General features: G+C 41.3%; 1 protein-coding gene across 4 annotated transcripts in view; it reads right to left on the minus strand.

Moving 5' to 3' along the window:
* Positions 1-21,566, minus strand: part of ADGRB3 (adhesion G protein-coupled receptor B3) — a 452,998-nt gene extending 431,432 nt beyond the window's left edge. Inside the window, exons 1-2 of one of the 4 annotated variants that reach the window (XM_081905943.1) lie at positions 20,352-21,566; positions 16,922-17,690 (exon numbers count right to left, since the gene is read on the minus strand). In XM_081905943.1, coding sequence (XP_081762069.1) covers positions 16,922-17,675 — 754 coding nt within the window. In that variant the 5' untranslated portion in view covers positions 17,676-17,690; positions 20,352-21,566. The remainder of the gene's footprint in view (positions 1-16,921; positions 17,691-20,351) is intronic. The other 3 variants (XM_081905944.1, XM_081905942.1, XM_081905945.1) reach the window with 3 other exon arrangements.
* Between the last annotated feature and the right edge of the window lie 389 nt (positions 21,567-21,955).

Here is a 21,955-nt window from a genome sequence, read left to right on the forward strand (position 1 = left end):
ATTTGTAGAGACATCAACGGCAGTAGGAAATAATCTCTGGCCATATTTTTTTAAAAAACAACAACAACAAAACGAAACAAGAAACAGCTCCTTTCTTTCTTACACACAATGTTGCATCCCCAAGAAAGGAAGAGGATGTTTTCATTTAGGGCAGATTGGTACATCATTATTTTGAAGTAAGACCTCTGGCAAAATCTTCACAGCGTGGTGTTCAAAACAGTTTTGACTGATGAAAACCTAGAAGCACAATGCTATGAACTAGAAAATAATTTAGAAATGAGGCACAATTATTGCTCTGCCACAACATTCCAATCCAGATTGAGAAATCAATGGGTTCAACCATGCCTATTGGAGCAATACAATGGGTGGTCTGAAAATGCTGCATTGGCGCAGTAATAAGGGTCTGTGCGCTGCACACCAGATGCAGCATAGCATCATCCCAAGTTCGTGAGTGGGACAAAACTGTAAGGGCAGCACTGCTTGATGTCTAAATTGAGATATGCCAAAGCTCCAGTGGCAGCCATATAGGGTATGTGGGGCATAAGATGCAAACTCAGAAACCTTATTAAATTATCATGCACTGCAATTTTGCAATCATTTTGTTGGTTTTTATTTTGTCTAAAGCTCACCAGCCAGTACCAGAGAGGCCCATAATGAGAATTTCCCAGTATGCATGTCTTACGCCTTCTGACTTTCTGCCAATATAGCCTAATATAATGTTGCCGTGTTATTACATATAAATATGCATACATAATTTATTTATACTTTTAATATTTGCACTTCATATTTCTGCTTCACATAATAATTTTTCATCTCCTGTAAGAAGGAATGTCACTGGATACGAAACTAAATTGAAAGAGGGGCATTTTGGGGGATAAGATGCCTGATCAGATGGCTAGGAAGCCTTTGGGACAGAAGGACACTGATCTTGTGGTGCCACCGCCCTTTCCGGAAGTTAAAAGCGGGTTTAAACAGTCTCCATTAAGTGAAAAGCAGTGAGAGGTGGGTTCTATGAGTAGAAGAGTATTGTACTTTGGCCCACCATTGGTTTTCTGTTTTTGTATTTTCAAACTGAAGAGTAACAGAGACAAATTAATCTGTTCAGAGTTCTGATGGAGCGTTGTGCTCTTCAGAGATGAGACGATCAATTCTGAATGTTGTGAGGTTTGTTGGGTGGAGTAAATAGTTGTTCATGTTCTATGGGGTTGTTTAGGGTATACAAAGGGCCTCTCCTTCATAAGTTTAGTGCTTTGTGTGTTACAAATTTGTCTGAGGGTATTTTTTGGTAGTTTGGAAGGATACAAGGGTGAAATTTTAGAGAACCACTGGTTGCTGCTAAATAAACTAAAGTGATGGCTGATATTTTATTGCATTTATTATATTGTTATGCCCCTAAAGCATTCAAAGCTGCATCGTATTACTTGACCAAGCTGTTTTCTTTGCCTTTTTTAGTGAAAAAATACACTGTTCTATTAAAATGCATAATCTGAAAATAGGTTAGTGAAGCTTCTGAACAGACTGGTTAAGGATATTCCTACTTATCTGACCTAGCTACTTCATCCCCTACTGGCTCTAGCTAGCTGCTCTCTGATGCCACAATCCAGGAAAAAACCACAAAAAGGCAAATTCATTGAAAACCTTGGAGGCAGAACTATGCAAGGTAAATATTGATTCAATTTGTATAATTTATTATTTATGCAATTACTTGTTTCCCTTGCTGCAAAATGTGTACTTTATTGGATCATATAAACAACTTGTATTGCAGACATTGTTTTACGATAAGACATTAAGGCTTTTGCTTTACATATTTTACCCACTTTATAACCTATGCTTAAACAATAAATTATTATTGAGTTCTGCATACTACAATGTAGCACCATTACAATTTTATACATGGTCATTAAATCAATCATGTTTCATGTCAAAGCTACTTTTTTTGCTTGCCAAGTTATGATCAATATACATTCCTCTTTGGAAGTAGCATTTCATTGAATGATGGGCAACACGTTTTTCTGTATACCTTTATGCTTCACTTCCCAACTTCTTCCCGCATTGCTATTCCACAATTATTTCTGTTACATACAGCAGTGTACCTCTGAAATTAGAGTGAACTGAAAAACTTTGGTAGTAGTAAATGTACAGTGAGATTACTCTTGTGCATGATTGCCAAATTAATCAATTTTTCAGGTGACACATTATGCCCATCTTTTAATCATGTAGAAATAAGCACCTCTTTTCTAATCCTCTACAGACGAATTTATCAGTTCTTCAAGCATGCTTCATGGATAAAGAAAACTGGAAGGAGGAGTTGGGAAACGCCAGCAAAAGCAGCAACTTACAAACGCTTATCATAGCAAAATGTAGTTTCATGATTGACTGCATCTGCATACACTGCATCTCCATAATTTCAGGTCTAATGTGCTCTAATCTGAACGATTCCAAGAGCAAACACAGTTTTCCTTAATAAAATATCTAAATATTGCAGAAGGCATGAGACATATTACACAAATGCACACAAACACATGCACACAAATGTATACATGCACCTGACCAACATGTTTGGGGTTTTTAGCCAAGATTCATGAGGGTGAAGCCAATTACTTGGTCTCTTGACTAACAAGGCCATTGATTTCAGTGAGTCTCCTCTGAAGATCTCTTAGTTGGATTCAACCCACGGTATGTCATGGAACAAATCATGGGGAATTAACAAGCAAGCAGTTAGGCAGAGCTTAAGAGTAAAACAGAAGGGCCATTTACAAAAACTGGACCAGTAATTATTTGGATAAAGCTAAGGGATGGTAGGGGACCAAATATCAAATAAGAAGCAGGAGGAAACAGATACTAGACAGAGACATTTGGGCCATGAGGCACTTAGACTGAATATGGAGTGTTCTTGAAGCTCACCTGCCACACCTGCCCCAGGGGGAAGCCTGGGAGGGGCAGGAAGGCCTCCCTACTCACCTTAAGGTAGGGCCTAGGCATTGGGACTATGCCTTGTTATGTCCCTTAAAATGGGCAGGGTTCAGCTCACCCAAGGTTGAAGTTAAGTTAGCACTGTACTTTTGTTGGCACCACTGATTTCAACAAACTTAATCAAATGCTTATATATTTGTAGCAATTCTAATCTGTTCTAGTATTTTAACTTTTGCATGTTTTAAAGCATCATTGTGATTTTTTTCTGGATTTTACTGTTTTGTCTATTATTTTACTGTTTTGTCTTTTACTGTTTTTTTTTTAAAAATCAAGTGGTGCACAAAATTAAATAAATAAATAAATGTTCAGCAACACCTGGCATGCCAAAAGTTCCCTACCCCTGCTCTATAACAATCAGTAATACATAGGTGGCTTCTGCTACTCCACGAAACCAGTCAAATTAAGATTTGCTATGAAAAATGTTTCTGCTCACCAGCTGAAACAATCAGGATTTACCTCCCCTAACATAACAAGCAAAAAATCTGAAGAACAGCAGCAACATCTAAACCTTTCAACAATACTCTTCTGGGTCATTAGTCTTTTCATGATCCTTTTTTTTAAAAAATCAACACAGACAATAGTTCAGAGTTTTCTTCTTCAGTACAGCTGTTCCTACATAGGCCTTCCTTACACAGCCTTGCAAAATTAAGGGGGGAAACATGTAGAACAGCAATTATTCTTGTGCAGTATCTTTTATAAAATGGAGCATTGGGTGGAATCGCAATGGATGCCCTTGCACTCACAGGATGACTTTTGATACAGCAGTTGTGTCTGCTAACAGAAGAAGACAACAAATGGGGTTTGCCAATTTTCCCTCACCATGCGGCCCACCCTGCTGCTTCCATCCTCTTTTGTAGCACCTCCCAACTCTCTGGAGCTCATAGGTGGGGGGGCTGCAAGAGAGAGAGGGGAAAACTTACCTCCTTTTGTCTTCCATGATTGATGCTTCATTGAATCAATAACCCTTCTGTGAATAGAAGGGCACTAACTGGATTCCACCCACTCTTCTCTTAAAACTGATCACATCTTCATCTGTTCTTTCATTTAAGATGACATTTTATCTTTACATGTTATATCTTGATCATTTTTAGCAAAAGAAAACACTTTCAATAACAGATTGCAGTGTGCTTTGGCAAATCTTATTTCCTGTAAAGATAACTTTTCTGTCAAAGTATATACAGATATTTCCACCAATGGTCCAGCAACATCTTATCAGACAACTGTCAGAGTTCCTGTCAATTTATACCTTGACACACATGATTTTTTAGTTATGTGATCACTGAGTACTTTATGATGCTGACTGCCATATGGTGATCTGCCATTTTTCAGTCCCCCCCCCCCAGTTTTCTCCCCTTTGCCATTGCTCTAAATTTTTCTTTAGCCTCTCTTTTAAACCACAATTAATTCATCTATTTTCCTCTCACACAGTTGTTCCTCTCTGCTCCATATTTTAATATGAAAGCCTTTATTATTATCTTAACCCCTTGGGCTAGCATAAAACCCTCCCTACTCTTTCACTGCCTTATCTTTTTCCTGCAAGCTTTAACTGATTCTGAATATTTTTGTTTGTCTGCTTTGAATTTCCAGAGCAGGATTCAGCAGTGATTTCTTATCATGTCTCTCAATGCCAGAAGCTATTGGGAGGCATGGAAAAGCCAGGGTGAGATTCCACAGTAAGAAGCAGGCATGCAGCATGACTTTTGCTTCATTTTGGCTTACGGCAGATGATTTTATGTAAAAAGGATCACGTTTATTTCCTCTGACTAGGTTTCATAGAAAGAATGTTTAGAATAGCATAAATTTGTAATATAAAACTGCCTAAAGTTTTCTAGCATTCACTTTACACAAAAGCAAAACACATGGGTGTTAGGATGTAAACAAACCTAATTACCTATATGGTCACCACTGAACAATGCCAACATCCACTAGGGGGTTCTTCTATACAACCTTATTATTATTTAGGGAAAGCAGAACTTTTTTTAAAAGGATAAATACCCCACAACTCTAGATTTTTCTGAAGCAGGCTCTTAAATTCAGCGCAGGCCCAAGATATTTTGACACATGATGTAGAAACAGGTGATCTAATCATAGACTTCCACTGTCTTTTAGTTATTTATTTTTTGTCCCTCATAAGGGTCCTGAGGCTGTCTCCATTACTCTAATTCTAACAGCCTCTACACATATTTTTTATTCTCTTGGTGAGCTCTGGGCTATGAAACCTTACGCCGCAATAAATTGGTTAGTTTTTATGGTGCCACACATCTCTTTGTTGTTTAGGCACTATTGTAAAACACTCTGTGCATTGATCACACAATACAATGAGAAATCTATAAATAATTTAGAATGAAATCAACTGCACGCCAGTTGAACAGCTACAAATATTTTCCCTTAAATTGAAAGCTGCCTTGTACCAAGTCAGGCCTATGGTCTATCTTGCTCAGTACTACCTACACTGATTGGAAGTGGCTCTCCAGGGTTTCAAGCAGTGGTTTCTCCAAGCCCTACTGCTTAATGCTGGGGGTTGAATCAATGACCTTTTGCATACAGAGCAGATGCTCTACCACCCTAGCAGTGGTTACCTGGGCTAATTACAGAATATGCAGAAAACTTTCCAATTTTACCCCAATGATATCTGGTAATATATGAGCCCCCAACTGAGTCATAATAAAATGCAAGAAGGGATACTTGCAACAAGGGGCATTGTTCGAAAGCTTCCTACTGTATACCTAAGGGTATGGTCACACAAATCTGTTATAGAATCTTTGAATCCTGAAGGAGGCCACAGAATCTTTACACTGCAATCCCATACTGCCCCACTCAGAAATAAATCCAATTAGATTCAGTGGGGTTTACTCCCAGATACGTGGGCATAGGGGTTGCTACCCAAAGCCTATAAGCAGTTGTGGTTCTGTGACATGTATGTAAGAACTGTAAGATAAGCCTGCTGGATCAGACCAATGGTCCATCTCTTCCATCTCACATTGACTGTCCAGGTTCCTGTGAGAAGCCTGTGTGCTAGACATGAGCACAATGGCACTCTGCCCACCTGTGATTCCCAGCAACTGGTATTTAGAGGCAAGCTGTGTCCAGCACTGGAGGTAGTACATAGCCATCATGGCTTGTAGAGATCAATGGCCTTTTGCTCCATGAATACGTTTAATCCTCTTTGAAAGCCATTCAAATAGGTGGCCATCACTGCCTCCTGTGGGAGCAAATTCCATAGTTTAACTATGTACTGTGTGAACAAGTACTCCTTTTATCTATACTTAAAGTTCCAATATTCAGAACTTTCTCCATGGCATGCATAATTTTATGAAATTCTATCATATCACTTCGTTTGCCTTTTTTCTAAACTAAACATTCCCAAGCATTACAATGTTTCCTCATCAGGGAGTCACTCCTGGATAATTTTTGATTATGATATTGGCATCTTGATTTTCAGTTCCTTTCATAATGATCCCTAGCATGGCCTCCACTGTATATATCTCTCCATTCAGAGAATTGCCCATTTATTCTTACTCTCAGTAGCTTCTTGCTACTTAACCGATTCCTGGTCCACAAGATGACCTCTCCTCTTATTCCATGACTTACTCAGGAGTCTTTGGTGAGGTAACTTGTCAAAAGTGTTTGGAAAATCCAAGTACAGTATGTCAACCAGATCACCTCTGTCTATATGCTTGTTGACACTCTAAAAAACAACAACACCCCAATAGGTTTGTAAGACAGGACTTGCCTTTGCAGAAGCCATATTGGCTCTGCTCCACGAAACCTTTTTCTGCTTGGTTACTTTATAATTAACAATACTTTCCCATCAGTTTCCCCAGAACAGATGTGAAGCTAAGTTGCCTGTAATTTCCAGGATCACACCCAGAACTACTTTTTTTTAAAAAAAAGGTGTTTCATTGGCTACTTTAAAGTCCTCATGTATGCAGGACAGGCTGATTTGGGACAAGTTACATATTTTTGTTAGAAAATCAGCAATCCCACATTTGAGCTTTTTGCAAATTGTTAGGTGGATGCCATCTGAGCCTGGAGATTTATCAACTCTCCCTCAGTTCCTCCTTTCCGCAAACATTTGCTCAGGCACTGAGATCTGCATTATATCTTCCACTGTGAAGACAGATGCAAATAATTCATTCAGCTTCTCCACAACCTGTTTCTTCTCCTTTAGCACACCTTTGACTTCCTTGTCATCCAAGGGTCCAGCCACTTCCTTAGATAGTTTCCTGCTACTAATGTGTTCAAATAACTTTTTGTTTGCCTTACTATTTTTTGCAATCTTCCCCTCAAATTCTTTTTTAGCATTCTGTCTGCTTGCACTTTTTGTGTGTGCCAAAGTTTATTTTCCATTTTGCTCTCTTCATTTGGGCAAGATTTACAACAACAAAAAGAATAAACTGAAAAATGTATTTATATACCATGCAAATATGATTATATTCAAAATCAAAATCTTTCATTGAGAACAAAAAAGCATAACCAAAAACTTTAATTGCTAGTATATTCATAAGTCACAGATACATCATTTGTACAGTTTGCACTTTCTCTTTTGTACATAGACTTTCTCCACCTTGTTTTATATTTCCTGTTAGCAGTAAATACAAATAATGCCCAGTGGAATACTAATGTAACCTTTAGTTTATTGTAAGTAATGTAGATTTACAGAGGAACAGCTAAACTTCAATTTGAGATATAAAGAGCCACAACAACTTTGAATGTGGATGCTTTGATAGAGCCCATGGAGTATGACTGAATAAGCTTAATAAAGATTAATTCCCTTGGAAGAAAGAACTCTTCTCTGAATAAATTACTTTCTCTATATTGAAATGTTAAACAGATCATTCTAGTACAAATTAAAACTGAACACTGAACACTGCATTGCTGATATTTCTAGATGATAATATTAAAAATAACTTGGGAGAATAGAAAAGTAATTCAAAAACTTAATACAAAAGGAAAAAATACTTTTTTATAGATTACTGTGCTGTCATTCAATATGTGCAATTGTCCAGGAATTTAGTGGCAGTTCTGTGTGCGTTATAAAACTCTGGTGTGTGAACTGGGAACGGAATGAAACCACCATTTTCTTGTTTAGTCTTCCCAAGACTTTTGCATTCTCTCAAAGGAGTCAACTGCAAGCTCCCCCAGCCTACCTAAATACAACGCAACCAAGCACACTCTACAGTTGATGTCACTACTAACCCAAAGGAGTCATGCAGCAACTGTTAGCATGCTCAAGTCAAAGGAACAACACAACAAAAGATAGCAAAGTGAATGATATTAGATAGCATGAGTACATTACTTCTTCCTAAATATCTAATTACTATCTCTAGCTGCAACGCAAGGTTTCCAGCACATGATCCAAAGCATGCTTTCATCTGTGCAATAGACAGAATAAAAACAGTACAACCATGTTATTAAATCTGACAATCCTTTCCGAATGGATACAAAAATGCAATTACAAATATTCATCAGTTGCATTCTTGGCAGCATATTAGTAAATTTATGTAATATTTTTCAGCATACTGCTGTCTACATTTTAACAGTTCCATTCTAACATTTACGTTTATGGCAAATTAAACTGAACATTCATTCTCTTTTTTATTCTCAGTAAGATCATGTAGAACTAATGGCAATTAAACTTATTCCATATATCATCTGTATTTGTCTGGTCAACACAAAGAAATGCTCATTCAAATTTTGACACTCTACTGTTGAAATAATATTGACAACAGTAGGCAGTTGCAAATATTTCAGTGCTTTAGAAGGAGCTTTTCACTCCTTACATATCCTGAAAAAGAGACACACTGACTAGGAACTACGGTTGGCAAAGATTACTCAAGTTAGGATGAAACAGAGGGGCAGGGAAAATGTCACTGAAACAGCATGGGAAGGGCAGTGGCTGCAAAGCTGCAAAATGACTGATAGATTAAGGAGTTATCCAGAGTGGACTGTGAGCCTGGCTGGAATTGCTACTTTTAAGTGGTAAAGAGAATTGGAATATCTTTGGCTCAGCCCTTGTTCTAACCTGCACAGTGAAAAATTATCATATTAAAATCAAACTTGCAAAACACAGAATTGCTCCTCATAGCAACTGTGAAAACAACTAATGGTATTTCAGTGAATACCAGCGGGCTAGCCATGTTAGGCTGTGTACAAATGTATGTAATTTCAGTAGTGAGGCTGCTGTGGAACACAGTCAGACACAACATTCTCTTCTGAACTGAGCCAACAGGGAAACCTGTTCTGCTAGGATGCAACAGAAGCTGGCTCTACATAATACTGATCGACTTGCTTCTGTGATGTCACAGATTACTTACAGTGGTACCTTGGTTTACGAACTTAATCCATTCCGGAAATCCATTCTTAAACCAAAGCGTTCTTAAACCAAGGCGTGCTTTCCCATAGCAGTCGGGGACTCAGTTTACAAAAGGAACACACTCAACAGGAAGCAAAACATGTTCTGCTTCCAAGGCAAAGTTCACAAACCAAAGCACCTACTTCTGGGTTTGCAGCGTTCTTAATCCAAGTTGTTCATAAACTAAGCTTTTCTTAAACCAAGGTACCACTGTATTTCTTTTCTGCTTTAAAAACAGTGGGTGGAATCTAATTGGTGTCACTCTGTTGAGGAAGGAAACTTCCTGTGATTCCTCTTCCTCTCTGCAGACCTCTCCCATTTACTCCCACAGCCTTGGAAACCCTATAGAGCAGCTGGGAGATTTCATGGGAGCTGCAGGAAAGAAGGAAGTGCCTAATATTGCCCCTCACCTTCTAATTATATGTCTTCTGGCAGCAGAACACCGCCAATGGAATCTTTCTTTCTTTCCTTCCACTAAATTAACTTTGAAACTGATAAGGATATAAATGACATTTTAAACAATACAAGAGATATCCCATGTGAAGCTTTGGAGGAAGGGGGTGATGAATGCTAAACAAGCATTTGATTCAGAGTCAAGTGCATCTGTTGCTTATGTAAACGCAGCAGAAACAACACTCAACACATGGAGAGAAAAAACACATCCAGTCCAGCTTCAAAGTACAACCATATGCAGTGATGAAAACAGAGCCCTGACACACTTTGAAGGAGGCATGGGGAACTTGTTGTTCTTGGACTGCAGCTCCCATAATCCCCAAACATTGACTTTACTCACTGGGGCTGATGGGAGTTGGAGTCCAACAGAGCTTTTCCTGCAAAAAGCTTGGGGAACAGAGAGTTTCTAAGCGCAGGCCTGGAAAGAGCAGAGCAATGGGTGTGGATAAGCCCTCAGAGAATGAGCTAGTCTTTCATTTCCCACTTCTGCACGTGCTGTTTCATATGCAAGATTCCCCTACTGCCAACTCCTTCCCCATGACTGCCCTTCTCTTACTTACGGAGAGCTGTGCTCAGAGTAGGCCTGTGAACATATGCACAAAACACAGACTGAATGATGCCTTAACAAGTTTATTGTGGCATAAGCTTTTATGAGCTAAAGTCCACTTCTCTAGATTCGCTTGGATGCTCTGTAAAAGTGAAGTACTGAAGGGGATTAGAGGATTTCGTTGAATAAACGAAACACATGGCATAGAGCTAGACCTTATTCATGACCCAAGAGAATTTGCTTTTGGAGGGTTGGTTTGCACACACCCTGAACGTGATGTTTATCTTACAATATCTACAGTTTTGTTCTGACCCTGATGCTAACCATGAAAAAAAAGACTCAGTGAATGTGCCTCAGTTACTGTGTGTCAACTATTAAAGTTAATGTACTGGCATACCTAAGAGCATTGACTCTTAGGGTAATACAATGCAGCTCCAATCTAGCAAAACTATGATGGTGTTCAGCCAGTAGCATGAGCCAAAACAGGGCAGATCCAGGTAGCAGCATTCAAAACTTTGTTCCCTCTAGCCCTCTCCTGAAAAGTACCACAAGCTATGAGATCCCTGGGGATGGAATATTAATTTTCCTCCCATTGGAGTCAGTGGGAGAGGAGGGGAGGAATGTATAAAGGAAGAAGAAAGTGACCCACCCCCCAACTTTCTGCCATAGTCATAGCTCTGTGCCATGGCTTGTAGTGCTAACTCCACCATACGATCTCCCATCATAATTTGCATTAAAGCACAAATAAATTAACATCCCCCCCCCCCAATATAGAGTTACAACATGGAGTTACTCTTCAGTGAAGAGTATCCAGCTGTTTATATAGAATTAACTATGTTTGTTTCAGTCATGCTTTTTAACCCAATCCTTAAGAGGGAAACTATCTCACAATTAATGCCAGACAGTTGAATCTGCATGCATGCCCAAGGGCTTCAAAGTATCAAACCCTCAGGGTTATTAGTTATGTCCTGGAATACACAACATGTTACAGAATTGCAAGAGGAATGGGAGAACTTTTGGCATCAACTTGCTTAGCTCTATTGTGCAGTGCAATATATTTTGGAAACGAATTTGAGGTTTGTTTGCTTTTACAATCAATATAAGTATATAAATTTTGTGAAGTAAATAAAAAAGTTGAAACTGCTACTAATTTATTGTTTTTACTGATGCTTTAGTGATGTTGTCATGTGTGGTTTTTATATTTGTTATTATTGTTTCTGTTTTATTGTACTTTACTATATTTTTATTGCATTTGTTGACCTGAGAACATTTGTTGCAAAAGCAGGAAACAAATTCAACAAATAATGAACAGATAAACTATGATGTCATTATCAACCAAATAATAACAAGATAAATACAGAACATAAATTACAATAGTGCATCATTCAGCATAATACTCTTAAATATTGCCATTGACAGGCCTTCCAGTTGGAATGTAGTCATGAAAGCTGAAAATAAAAAAATGTAACTATCCTTTAAACTAGTTTTTCATAGTAGCAAACAGATCTCTTTGTTTGAACAAGTATCCATTTGCTGTGTACCCTAAGTCAATTGAAATGTGTTCAAAGCAGCTACCATTTCAAATACAGAGCTCCTTTTATGTTGGTGATATTAAACAACTTTAACAGAATAAAGCTAGAATTGGATTTGTTTACATAATGATGCTGCAGTCAGCATCAAATTTTAAAATAGAAGCTAATATAAAATTAGTCCTATAGGGTGCCTAAGAGTCGCTGCCCAGCAGTCGACACACTGCAAAAGTTTACTGGCCTTTGCAAAACCTACCATATTTTTCTGTGTATAAGATAATATTTTTTCCTTAGAAATAATAGGCAAAAATTCCGGGTTGTCTTATACATGGATAGTAGAGGTGGGACAGGCGACTGGTGGCAGCAGGCAGCAGGAGATTGGCAGCAGTAATTGGGCGTGTGATTGGTTGCTACGGCAAGGCCTGCTGACGATTGGCTGCGGCTACGGCAATTGGACTTTGATTTATGGCAGTGGCGAGGCATGCGTGCAATCGGCTGTGGTTGTGTCAAGTGTGCAGGTGGGCTTGGGCGGCGAACGTGCAGACAATTAGTGGTGATGCATGCAATTTTCACTGGCGGGCAGGCTGTAGAGCGATTGGCGGTGGTGACCCCCCCAAGAAAGCTCAATAACTCTGGGCAATTTCCCCAAAAATTTAGTTGTGGTCCCCAAAAATAGGGGGGAAATATGGTATATACCATTTACAAATCCGGGAAAGAACATAGTATGGCTTCAAGCACCAGACCTGAAGTATATTGGGTCTATTCAGCTTCTATTTCGACCAGCCATGTATAACCATTTCTGCTATCTTCAATAGAAATAACTAGTATATTGCATCGGTAAGGCATGTCTGTTCAACAATAGGGTCTCAAATTTCAGCAGCACCCTGTGTAACACCAAAATTTGGCACCCCATGCCTCTTGTTTCCCATCTATCGCATAGTTGCAGTGTCCTGAGGTTCCACGCCCTGTGTAACCAAACTGGTCTTGCTCCCCTAAATCCGTCTCTGTGTTCAACGTGCAATCTGGATTCTTATCACAAACACACAATAGAAACAAACCTGAAACCTGTTATTACACAGAAAGATTTGCAGCTTTCAAACTAATTTTTTAGGGGAACATATACTAGAGAGTCAGAGTTTTACTAATATATGGTATTTACATGCTGCATGAATTTGTTAAACATATTGTTGATCTACTAATCTGAAATGTAAAGTGGATTTTTTTTTAAAAAAAAAGATTAATTATGGCCTCAGTTAGCATATCAACTGAACCAAACCATAGTTTAGAGTGTTTGGGCTCCTGGAGAGTACAGTAGATGTTCACCACTGCCCCTCCCTAGTCATTTTGCTGCTGAGCTGCACCAAACTGTGCTTTGGCTTAGCATGTTGTCTGAACCCAGATTCAAGGTTTATCTCTCTTCGGACAAATCACAAGCTGCAACCATGGTTTTGCCTTTGCACAACACAGGCCAAACCCCAGTTTAGTGTAGTGCCACAGGAAAACAACCATGGAGGACATAAATGACCACAACCTCTGATCTGGGAGCTCACACATTTGCTTGTTCATGCTAAGCCATTGTTTGGCTTAACATTACATGCAAATGAGAGCTATGTTTGTTTATTTCTGCTTTTATTGCTGTTTCTTACCTGCTTTTAATCTTGTTGAAGAAACAGATGTGACATAATTTTGGAAAATAAACTAAATTAACTACACACACACGTAGACTTAACCTTAAGGCAATGATTTTACTTCTTTGAAATGTTTATTTTTTATTGTAGAGTTCTCAAATTCCTTTGAACTCTTAAAAGCAGAGTACGGAGCTAGACACCTTTTTCACAAGAAGTTGAATTTGATAGTTGATAAAATACAGTCAGCTTTAATGTATTAAAGTTTCACTGATAAACTTGAAAAACACAGAAGTATGAAAATGTATTTTGCATCAAGATCTAACACCATATAAAAGAAAACCTATCCCCTAGAGTGAAAGAGATAGAAATAATATTTTATGTTCTAGAAAAGAACATGAAATATTTATTTTTATGTTAATATTTTATGTTTGCTAATGTCATGAGAATATTATTAATGACAAATAGGAGTCAATGCAAATAAAATATAAGTGAAATTTAAAGTGAAATACATTCTCTGCATGGTCCATGACTTTCATGTTTTAAAACACGCTAATAAAATTCAGTTTTCACTTACTGTCCCTGTCTATTCTGCTTGGTACATTACCACAAGCACTGAGTCACAATTTCCGCCTACATTTTTTTAAAAAAATTAGGTAGAAACATGTATTTGGCAAATATAATTATCACCCACACATGTCTTCATTTCCTAAGTATCCCGTGGCTTAACTGGAATGGATGTTGAGAGAAGCACGTACAACAAGAGGAATGGCATCTCTTTTGCAATTAAAATTTAATTGCTCCCCAAATACAGCAGCTGAGAAACGACACTATAAATGCTCTTGCTGCATGGCCTCTGCATTCAGTGAATAACTGCTCCATCCAAAGCTCTGTGGGAATCATAAGCCCCAATTTGCCAAAGTGTGCTAGCTGTCAGACTAGCCTAGAACATTCAGGTCTGACTTCCTCTGGTATATGAGCATCTAGGTTGCCAGATGCTCCACTTTGAAGGAAGCTCCCCTTTGCCTTGCTCCTAAATATGACAGCTTGATAGATTATCATGGGTGCACATACTGTGTCCCATAGGATAGGTGTCAGAAACATCACGTTTAACTCTGTGGAATTCTTAGCAATAAAACACAAGGAGGTGAGAAAGCAATGATCTATACTTAGCAGCCTCTTCTACACTATGGAATTCCAAACAGTACTGCACCCCAGTGTTTGTGCCTTTTTCTGGGGAAACCACTAAGACCAGCATTTGTGGGAACTTCTATTGAGTGCCAGCAAAGGATCTGGGCACTGGCATTAGTCATATTCTCCCATCAATCCCAGGACTATCTTGATGCATCCATCACAAACACAACCAGCAAGCTCTGTAAATCCATCCACCTACCCTCCTTCAAATGTGTTAACAGCAAACTGCCCCACAGCTGCTCCTCTTCTACAAAGCTGGTCATTGGGGACTTGGGCGGGTGGAGGGAAGAAATGCTTGCCCCACTCCCCACCCCCTTGCCAGCAGGAATGGGTTAAAGCCCACAACAGCTCCCAATAACAATTACAGCCTTCAGATGCTAATGGGTTCCCATGTCTCTCAGACACTTTCTTAGGTTTAATTGTCTTAATAGTCAGCTTCAAGCATCACTATTTGGGGGGGGGGGATTTCTTCTTCTAAGGGACATTAATTAGTTTTAAATGATGTTAAATACCATCCCTGCCGTTACAAGGGCTTCTATGGGATCTTTACAAGGAACAAGCAGTTGAGTAATTTAAAATCACTTTGTCGTCTTTATCCCCAGCTGCAGACTGAATATGGAAAAACACTGACCTGAAGGAAATCAACGGCAAGCCTTGCTCCCTTACTACTTTACCCTGCCAACCCTTCCCCCGATCTCCTCCCTGCAACCTTCATCCTCCTTTAGCTTAAAGGGAGTTGAGCTGCTCTCCCCCTGCCCCCATCCCTTAGGAGTATCCTTGGCAGCTCAGCAGTTTGAGCAGCTTCAGCTTTTCTTCTCCCACACCACTCAGCCTTGGCTGCCCTTAAAGAAAATCCTCACAGAACAACGTGTCAATTTTGCATTCCTTCACAAAGGCAACTTCTATTAGGGAGACTGGGAGCTTGGCTCTGCCTCCCCATAGACAGAGAGCTTTGTGACCATGTAGGAACCAGGGAGAGAGAAAACATTTCCTGCATTAAAATGCAACCTTCTCCAGCACAGGGACTACGTTAGGGAATGTCAGCCTATCTAACTAGATCATTTTGAATTTTAATCACACACATCAAGTGTTTTCTGTATTTATAGCTTAGTTCAATGACGTTTCTACATTTGGTTGCCTCCATTCACATCATTTTCTGTAGCTTTCTGACCCTGGTGCTTGTTTCCTTAAGATTTTACTACAGCCACATTCTCTCCTCTTTTTTTTTGCACCTGTGCATGATCAGCCACGGTACAAAGGCATGCAGAAAGAAGTTATTGACAGCACAATCCTATACTCAAAAGTTAAGTCCCATTGAGTTCAATGGGGCTTACTCCTGTGTAAGTGTGTATACAATTGTAGCCTGAATGAATTTCTAAGTGGCTCTTAGAAATGTATTGATAATAGTCTCAAGATCTTTCATAGGTCAGCCAGCTATTTCTTTAAATAGTTGCTTCTTCTTAACATAGCTTGCTGCTTAGTTATTTAATTAAAATGCAATCTCCAAATCATTCATATTTCTTTTTGAGACTATGGCTTCTTCTGGAACGTCTCTTGATAAGAGGTTGTTTTTTTTTTTAAGTAGCAACTGGCCTCCTTGTGGACTTCTCTATATACCAGGAAGAGAACATGATGGGTGTCTCCAGTTTGTGTGCTTCCTAAAGTATGATCTTACAAATCCTTATTGAAGTTCCATAATGGATGCTCCCTTATTTCAGAATACCTTGAAACAGATCTCACAAGGTGCCTTATGATTATCCCCCATCCTTGGCCTCTGGGATTCTGGCCAACCTAGATCTTTGGAACTTTGTTCAGGTTACCCATATGCCTTTGGAAATATCTTCCTTGCAAAGCCAAAGCAACAGGATCACAGGTGAATAAGCATATGGTAGCTGGGTGGTTGCAGTGAGAAGAAAGATAATAACTTGGCTTCCCAACCTGTCACAATTATTCTTAGCAGGTCTGAAAACAAAACCAGAAGTCCTCTATAAAATATGAGCACTCTTTAATGGAAATAATAATAAAAAAACCCCGCACTTTTCTATCAGATTAAATAAGAAAAATTAAATCCTCCCTCTTGGAAGGAATCCAGAGGATGACTGTATGTGGACCTTCAAATATCCTTTCATGCAGGCAGCTGGTGTGGAGTGCAACTCTGACAGACAGACATATATATATATATATCAGTTGAATCAAAAACAAGAAAGGGCTGTAGGACAGCTGAGCCTTCTTGAAGAGCACCTACCTTCCTTCGGTGGTCGCTTGGCTTCCCTGGTGAGATTGCAGACCTGGGTGGTTTGCAGCTCCTGTGTGAGGCAGCCTTCCGTCTGCTCATTAAGGGGCAGCACTACATTATTGAGCAACACCAGGGAGTGGTCATCTCCCCCCCATTCTCCCAAGTGCTGAGGGCAGGTGCATTTTGTATACATGATCCCACAGGACTCTGTTCTCCCATTCTCAGATTTCAAGCAGCCCTCCAGCCAAGTGCATAATACGTGACAACCAAACTGGCTTGGGCTGGCCTTGTTCAACACCAAAAATTCAAAGAAAGACTTTTGACCATCTTCCTTTTTGTGTAATCCTATGAATTCGAAGGGGTAGACCCGGCGAATCTGAATGAAATTCTTATCGTACTGCAGAAATACAAAAGCATTCTTGGAATCACAAAGTTGCATTATAGAGTGGTTATTCTTTAAGAGATCCTTAATTTTCTCATGGGAAAAATGATCGAACTGATAAGCCAACAGTGAAAAGTTAGAGCAGCTGAAGTCCTTTTTGGAAAATTTCAGGTAAATACTATATTTGGTTGGATCTGGGTTTTCCAGCGTCCAAGTGCAGTTTGTAAAGTTTTTGGGAAACATTTCGCTTACAGAATACGATCCATAAATGACCCCCTTCACCAGCGTTGAACACCAGAAGTCTTGGGCAGCATTAAATCCAAACATAACCAGTAGATAGGTGGAAAATATATAAATCAGCAAATTACGAACAGCCTTCATCCTATGTCATTTGGCCTGTAGGAAAGGAGAGGAAAGAAAAATGCAGGTCGGATGCTTCATGCAATGAAAATTAAACTCCTTCCAAAATTTCAGCCAGCTGTTTTCAATATTTCAGTTAGAATGTGCGTATATTTTTCCTCTAAAGGAGGACTTCTTCGCCTTCTTTTTTATTTTTATTTTAAAAAGAGAATTATAATACAAGGAAATTTTGGATGCTGTGTGAACAGTGCCACCATGTGGCCAGTTTAGCTGTCAAATTCTCCATATCCAAATTTTCAAAAATAACATTTGCTACATTATTAATTGGAATGCCTCCTCCTGCTTAAAACATATACAGTTTGGCAGCACATGACTCTCAACCCCAAATTAGGGTTCAATGGTCTTTGTCTGATAGATCACAAGAGGAACAGTAATTGACTTTTAAGCTAAGGAGCCTTTCTATATAACATTTTCATATACTGCCAGAGGAGGGGGATTGGGAGCAGCTGTTGTTACACAATGTATTTTCTATTATGTTTTAGAAATAATTATGGTGAAGTAGAGTCATGGTTTTTAAAATGCACAAATTTTTATTTGCTACAGACGGGGTACTATCTCCCATATGGCTTCATGCCATTGCGGTAGCATCCTGGTTATATTAAGATTTCATTTAAAAAGGAAACTCGGGAGGACATATCAAGATTGAGAAACACTGAAATATTGGAAGTGTTATCTTCAAAGGGAATATAGCAGGTTAGACAGCAATAACTTTTTGCTAGCTATCAGCAGAACTAAAATTTAGCAATCTGAATGCTACAATTTCTGTGTGATATACCCTCTGTGTGATATACACAAAGTCGATCTATAATATTTCACCCAAGATGGAGCTAGGCAGCATTTCTGTGCTAGAACTTCCCTCTGAAGCAGACCTGGATTATATGTCCTGGTTGTTCCTTGCCCTCTGTTGCTAACAGTTGCGTTTTCAAAATGTGTTGGTTAATGAAATCTACTGTCACCATTTCTTTTTACCAGCACCCTTGCCAAATATAGTAGTTATATCAGTTATATCTACCTGCAATCTTTACTTGCTCTTCTCTAATACAGGTGTAACTAAAGAAAGTGAGTCTTGGGTACATTTAACCACCTATGGAATAAATGCCATATAGCCCATTTTCAGCTTTAATATTTATGAAGTTGTTTAGCCCTTAACAATTCTAGTTCTCTTTGTAAGTGGTAGCTGATAAAAGTGACATTGAGGTAATGTTTTTAGTTGGCAACACTAACCTCTTCCATTGTTTGTCTGGAGGCAAACATAAAGAGTTACTGAGTTTTTGACACAGTCTCCCCTCTCTCTAGCTTTTTCATCTTCTATCCGAATGACCAGGCATCTCCCACCCCCAATTGCGTAATGCTGAACAAATCGGAGGATTCAGTTCCCTCAAAGAGATTTTGTGCTTCCCAGATTATAAATTGCAGGCTCAGAACACAGAGAAGAGAAAAACAGCAGTGACTCTCTTTAAATGTGTAGTTTTAAAGGGAGAGAGGTTTCGGGAGGGGTAAAGGTATAGTTGTGGAAATTCCCTCCCCCCCCCCATTACCCAAACCATTAGATTTTTTCTCTTTCCTGTACATCAGAAGCAAATGGCTTCTTTGCAAAACACACACACAACCACAACCACAGACTTGATAGGCCATTTCAAGGCTGAGAAGTGAACTTGCTATGGGTAAACACTGCAAATAATCATCTACTCTTTACAAATGTTGCTGGAGCACTTTACAGGCATTGCAGTTGTGCGCAGCATTGTTCAGGAGGGTCTAGGCATTGAAAGACAATTTAGCAGTAGAGCACTAAATTAGGAATTCCATCAGTGTGAGAAGAGCTGCCTCAAAATCTGAAGGGAATGTATTTTGGTTAAGATAATAAATGTCTGAGGAGGGCATGGGTGGTGGTGGTGGGGCGGGAGAACAGCCAGGTAAGATTTTTAAAATGCTATGGTCTGCAGTGCTAGGCTGCTTCCTATAAAGAAAAGACAGCATTTTGGCTTTCGCCCTCCTTCCTTTTCTTCTGAACAGGAAAGGGGAGATCCTCTGTCAACTACACAGGGTACACTGGAGAGGAGAGGATTTTGGGTGACGATGCAGCAAATGCCAACGACGAGAAGTTCATTTTCTAAGCAGGAGGCTCCGGTGGAGGTTTTTTGGAGGTGAAGGGTGATATCTGCTTTAGGGGAGGGGGGAAACAAAACTGTCCTCAAAAGATCTCAGACTGCTCGTCGAAATCTTTCCCACCGAAAAGCATCCTCGTCTTTTCCCACCCTCCTCGGTGACACTGTAGTTTAATCGAACCTAGACGGCGCCATCACTCCACGGATCTGCTCCGCCACGGAAGACCCACACACAGACTTCCCTTAAACTTCCTATTAACCTCAGGATCCCCCGCTTCCCTCTTCCTTGCGAGAAAATCACCCCGATCGTGCGCTAGACCTCCCTGGGTCGAGCGGGAGGGCAGCCAATGCCTTGCCCAGTCGCCGAGGAGACTTCGCCAACTTTTTTCCAGGGGCGAGGAGGGAGCACTTGCGCGGAGGGGTCCCGCCAGGTGGTGCGTCGTGTCTCTCTCCCACCCCCACCCACTCACCCACCTCCCACGGCTCCCGTCTCTCCTTCAGCCCCGAGCTCCCTCTCCCGCCCCAGCCTTACCTTCCACTCCGAAAGCAGGCAGGCTATTTCTCTAAGAAGACCCCACCGCCACAGGCACACGTCCCAAAAGCAGGCATGGAGAGGTTCCCCTTCGGGCGGAAGCGCCGTTGCCCATTTTCCTCAGCGCGCATTCAAAAAACCAAAAGCCGAAGAAGAAGAAGAAGAAGAGGGCTGCTGAGGGGGAGGGAGAGAAGGGGAAGGGAAGGGAGGGGAAAAAAACCCGCAGCAGAGAGAGGGGGAGGGAGGCTCAGCACGGCCAAAGGATGGCTTCCCTCAGATCCAACCACATATAAAAAGAAGGGGGAGGGCAGCCCAAGCCCCCGACCAGAGACTGCAGGAAAGAAGGGCGGGGGGCGGGTTGCAATGGACTTGGCTGGAAAGCAGAGGTTTTCTTGTGTTGTTTCACTTGGGAATAAAGTGTCTCAACCCAACAGCGGAGACAGACCCGGCGAAGGAGATGAGCCCAGAAAGCAAACTCAAAGAGATCCGGCTGCCCTATTGCAGATTTGTTGGCGGGCTTTGGCTCTTGGCGGTTGTTGTCAGTCGGCTTGGTCTCGTTCTCTTTTCGCCGCCTTCCTCTTCTTCTTCTTCTTCCTCCTCCTCCTCTCCCTCCCTCCGGCTCTCAAGTACCTGAGGGAAGGACAGCGGCTGAGGTGGAGAGGTGGAGGGGGATGGCAGTACAATCTCTCCCTCGCAAGCTATAGCCTCGGCCGAGGATGTCGAAGAGCTTCTAGGAGCGCGGAGGGGAGAGGAAGGAGTCCGCGAGAGAGCGAAGGGAAGGCGGCGAAGCTCGGCGGGAGCGCGGGAAGAGCGAGCCACGGTGAGTGTGGGTCTGTGTGTGTGTGTGTGTGTGGCGTGCGCGCGCGCCCCTCTCTGTGTGAAGGAAAGAGAATGGAGATGTGTGTGAGCTCCAGTGTGCGCGTGTGCGCTTTCCCCTCTCACCCGTGTGTGTGTGTGTGTGAGGAAATGAGCGCGCGCGCGCTACTCCCTCGCGCTGTCTCCCGTGGCGAGTGCGCCCCGCGCTCGGCTGTCCGCGCGCGTTTGTGGCTCCACCAACCTCGCTTCCCTCCCACCCTTCCTTCCTTTCCCTCCGCCGACCGACAGCTCAGGCTCTGGGAGCGCAAGCACCGCGCGCTCCGCTCGACGTCCTCTCCGCGCCTTTCTCCGCCGGGTGCGCGTGCGCGAGGCAGGCTTCCCTCTCGGCTCCGGCAAGTGGGCCCGGCGCGGCGGTGTGATTTCGCACGTCACAGCTACTCAACCCCAAGCACGTCTCTTCCCCCCCTCCCCTCCCCTCCCCACAACAAGCCGGTCTTTTTCTGCGTCTGGGAGGTTTTTCCAGCTTCAGTTCCCACACGGCTGTGGCTGGCTGCGAGCGAAACTCGGAGGCTGGGGAAGAGAAGGGGGCGCGCGCGGGAGAGAAGAGCGAGAGCGCAGCCTTTGATTTCTCTCTCTCTCTCTCTCTCTCTCTCTCTCTCTCTCTCTCTCTCTCTCTCTCTCTCTCTCTCTCTCTCTCTCTCTCCGTCCTCTCGCCCCCCGCTCCACCACCCGCCGCCTCCCTCCTTTCGCTCTTTGCTCCTAAAGCGTAAAGCCCTCTGTCGCAGCCC

This window comes from Podarcis melisellensis (assembly GCF_964234715.1).
Source record: "Podarcis melisellensis genome assembly, chromosome: 3".
In the NCBI taxonomy this organism is placed as follows: Eukaryota; Metazoa; Chordata; class Lepidosauria; order Squamata; family Lacertidae; genus Podarcis; species Podarcis melisellensis.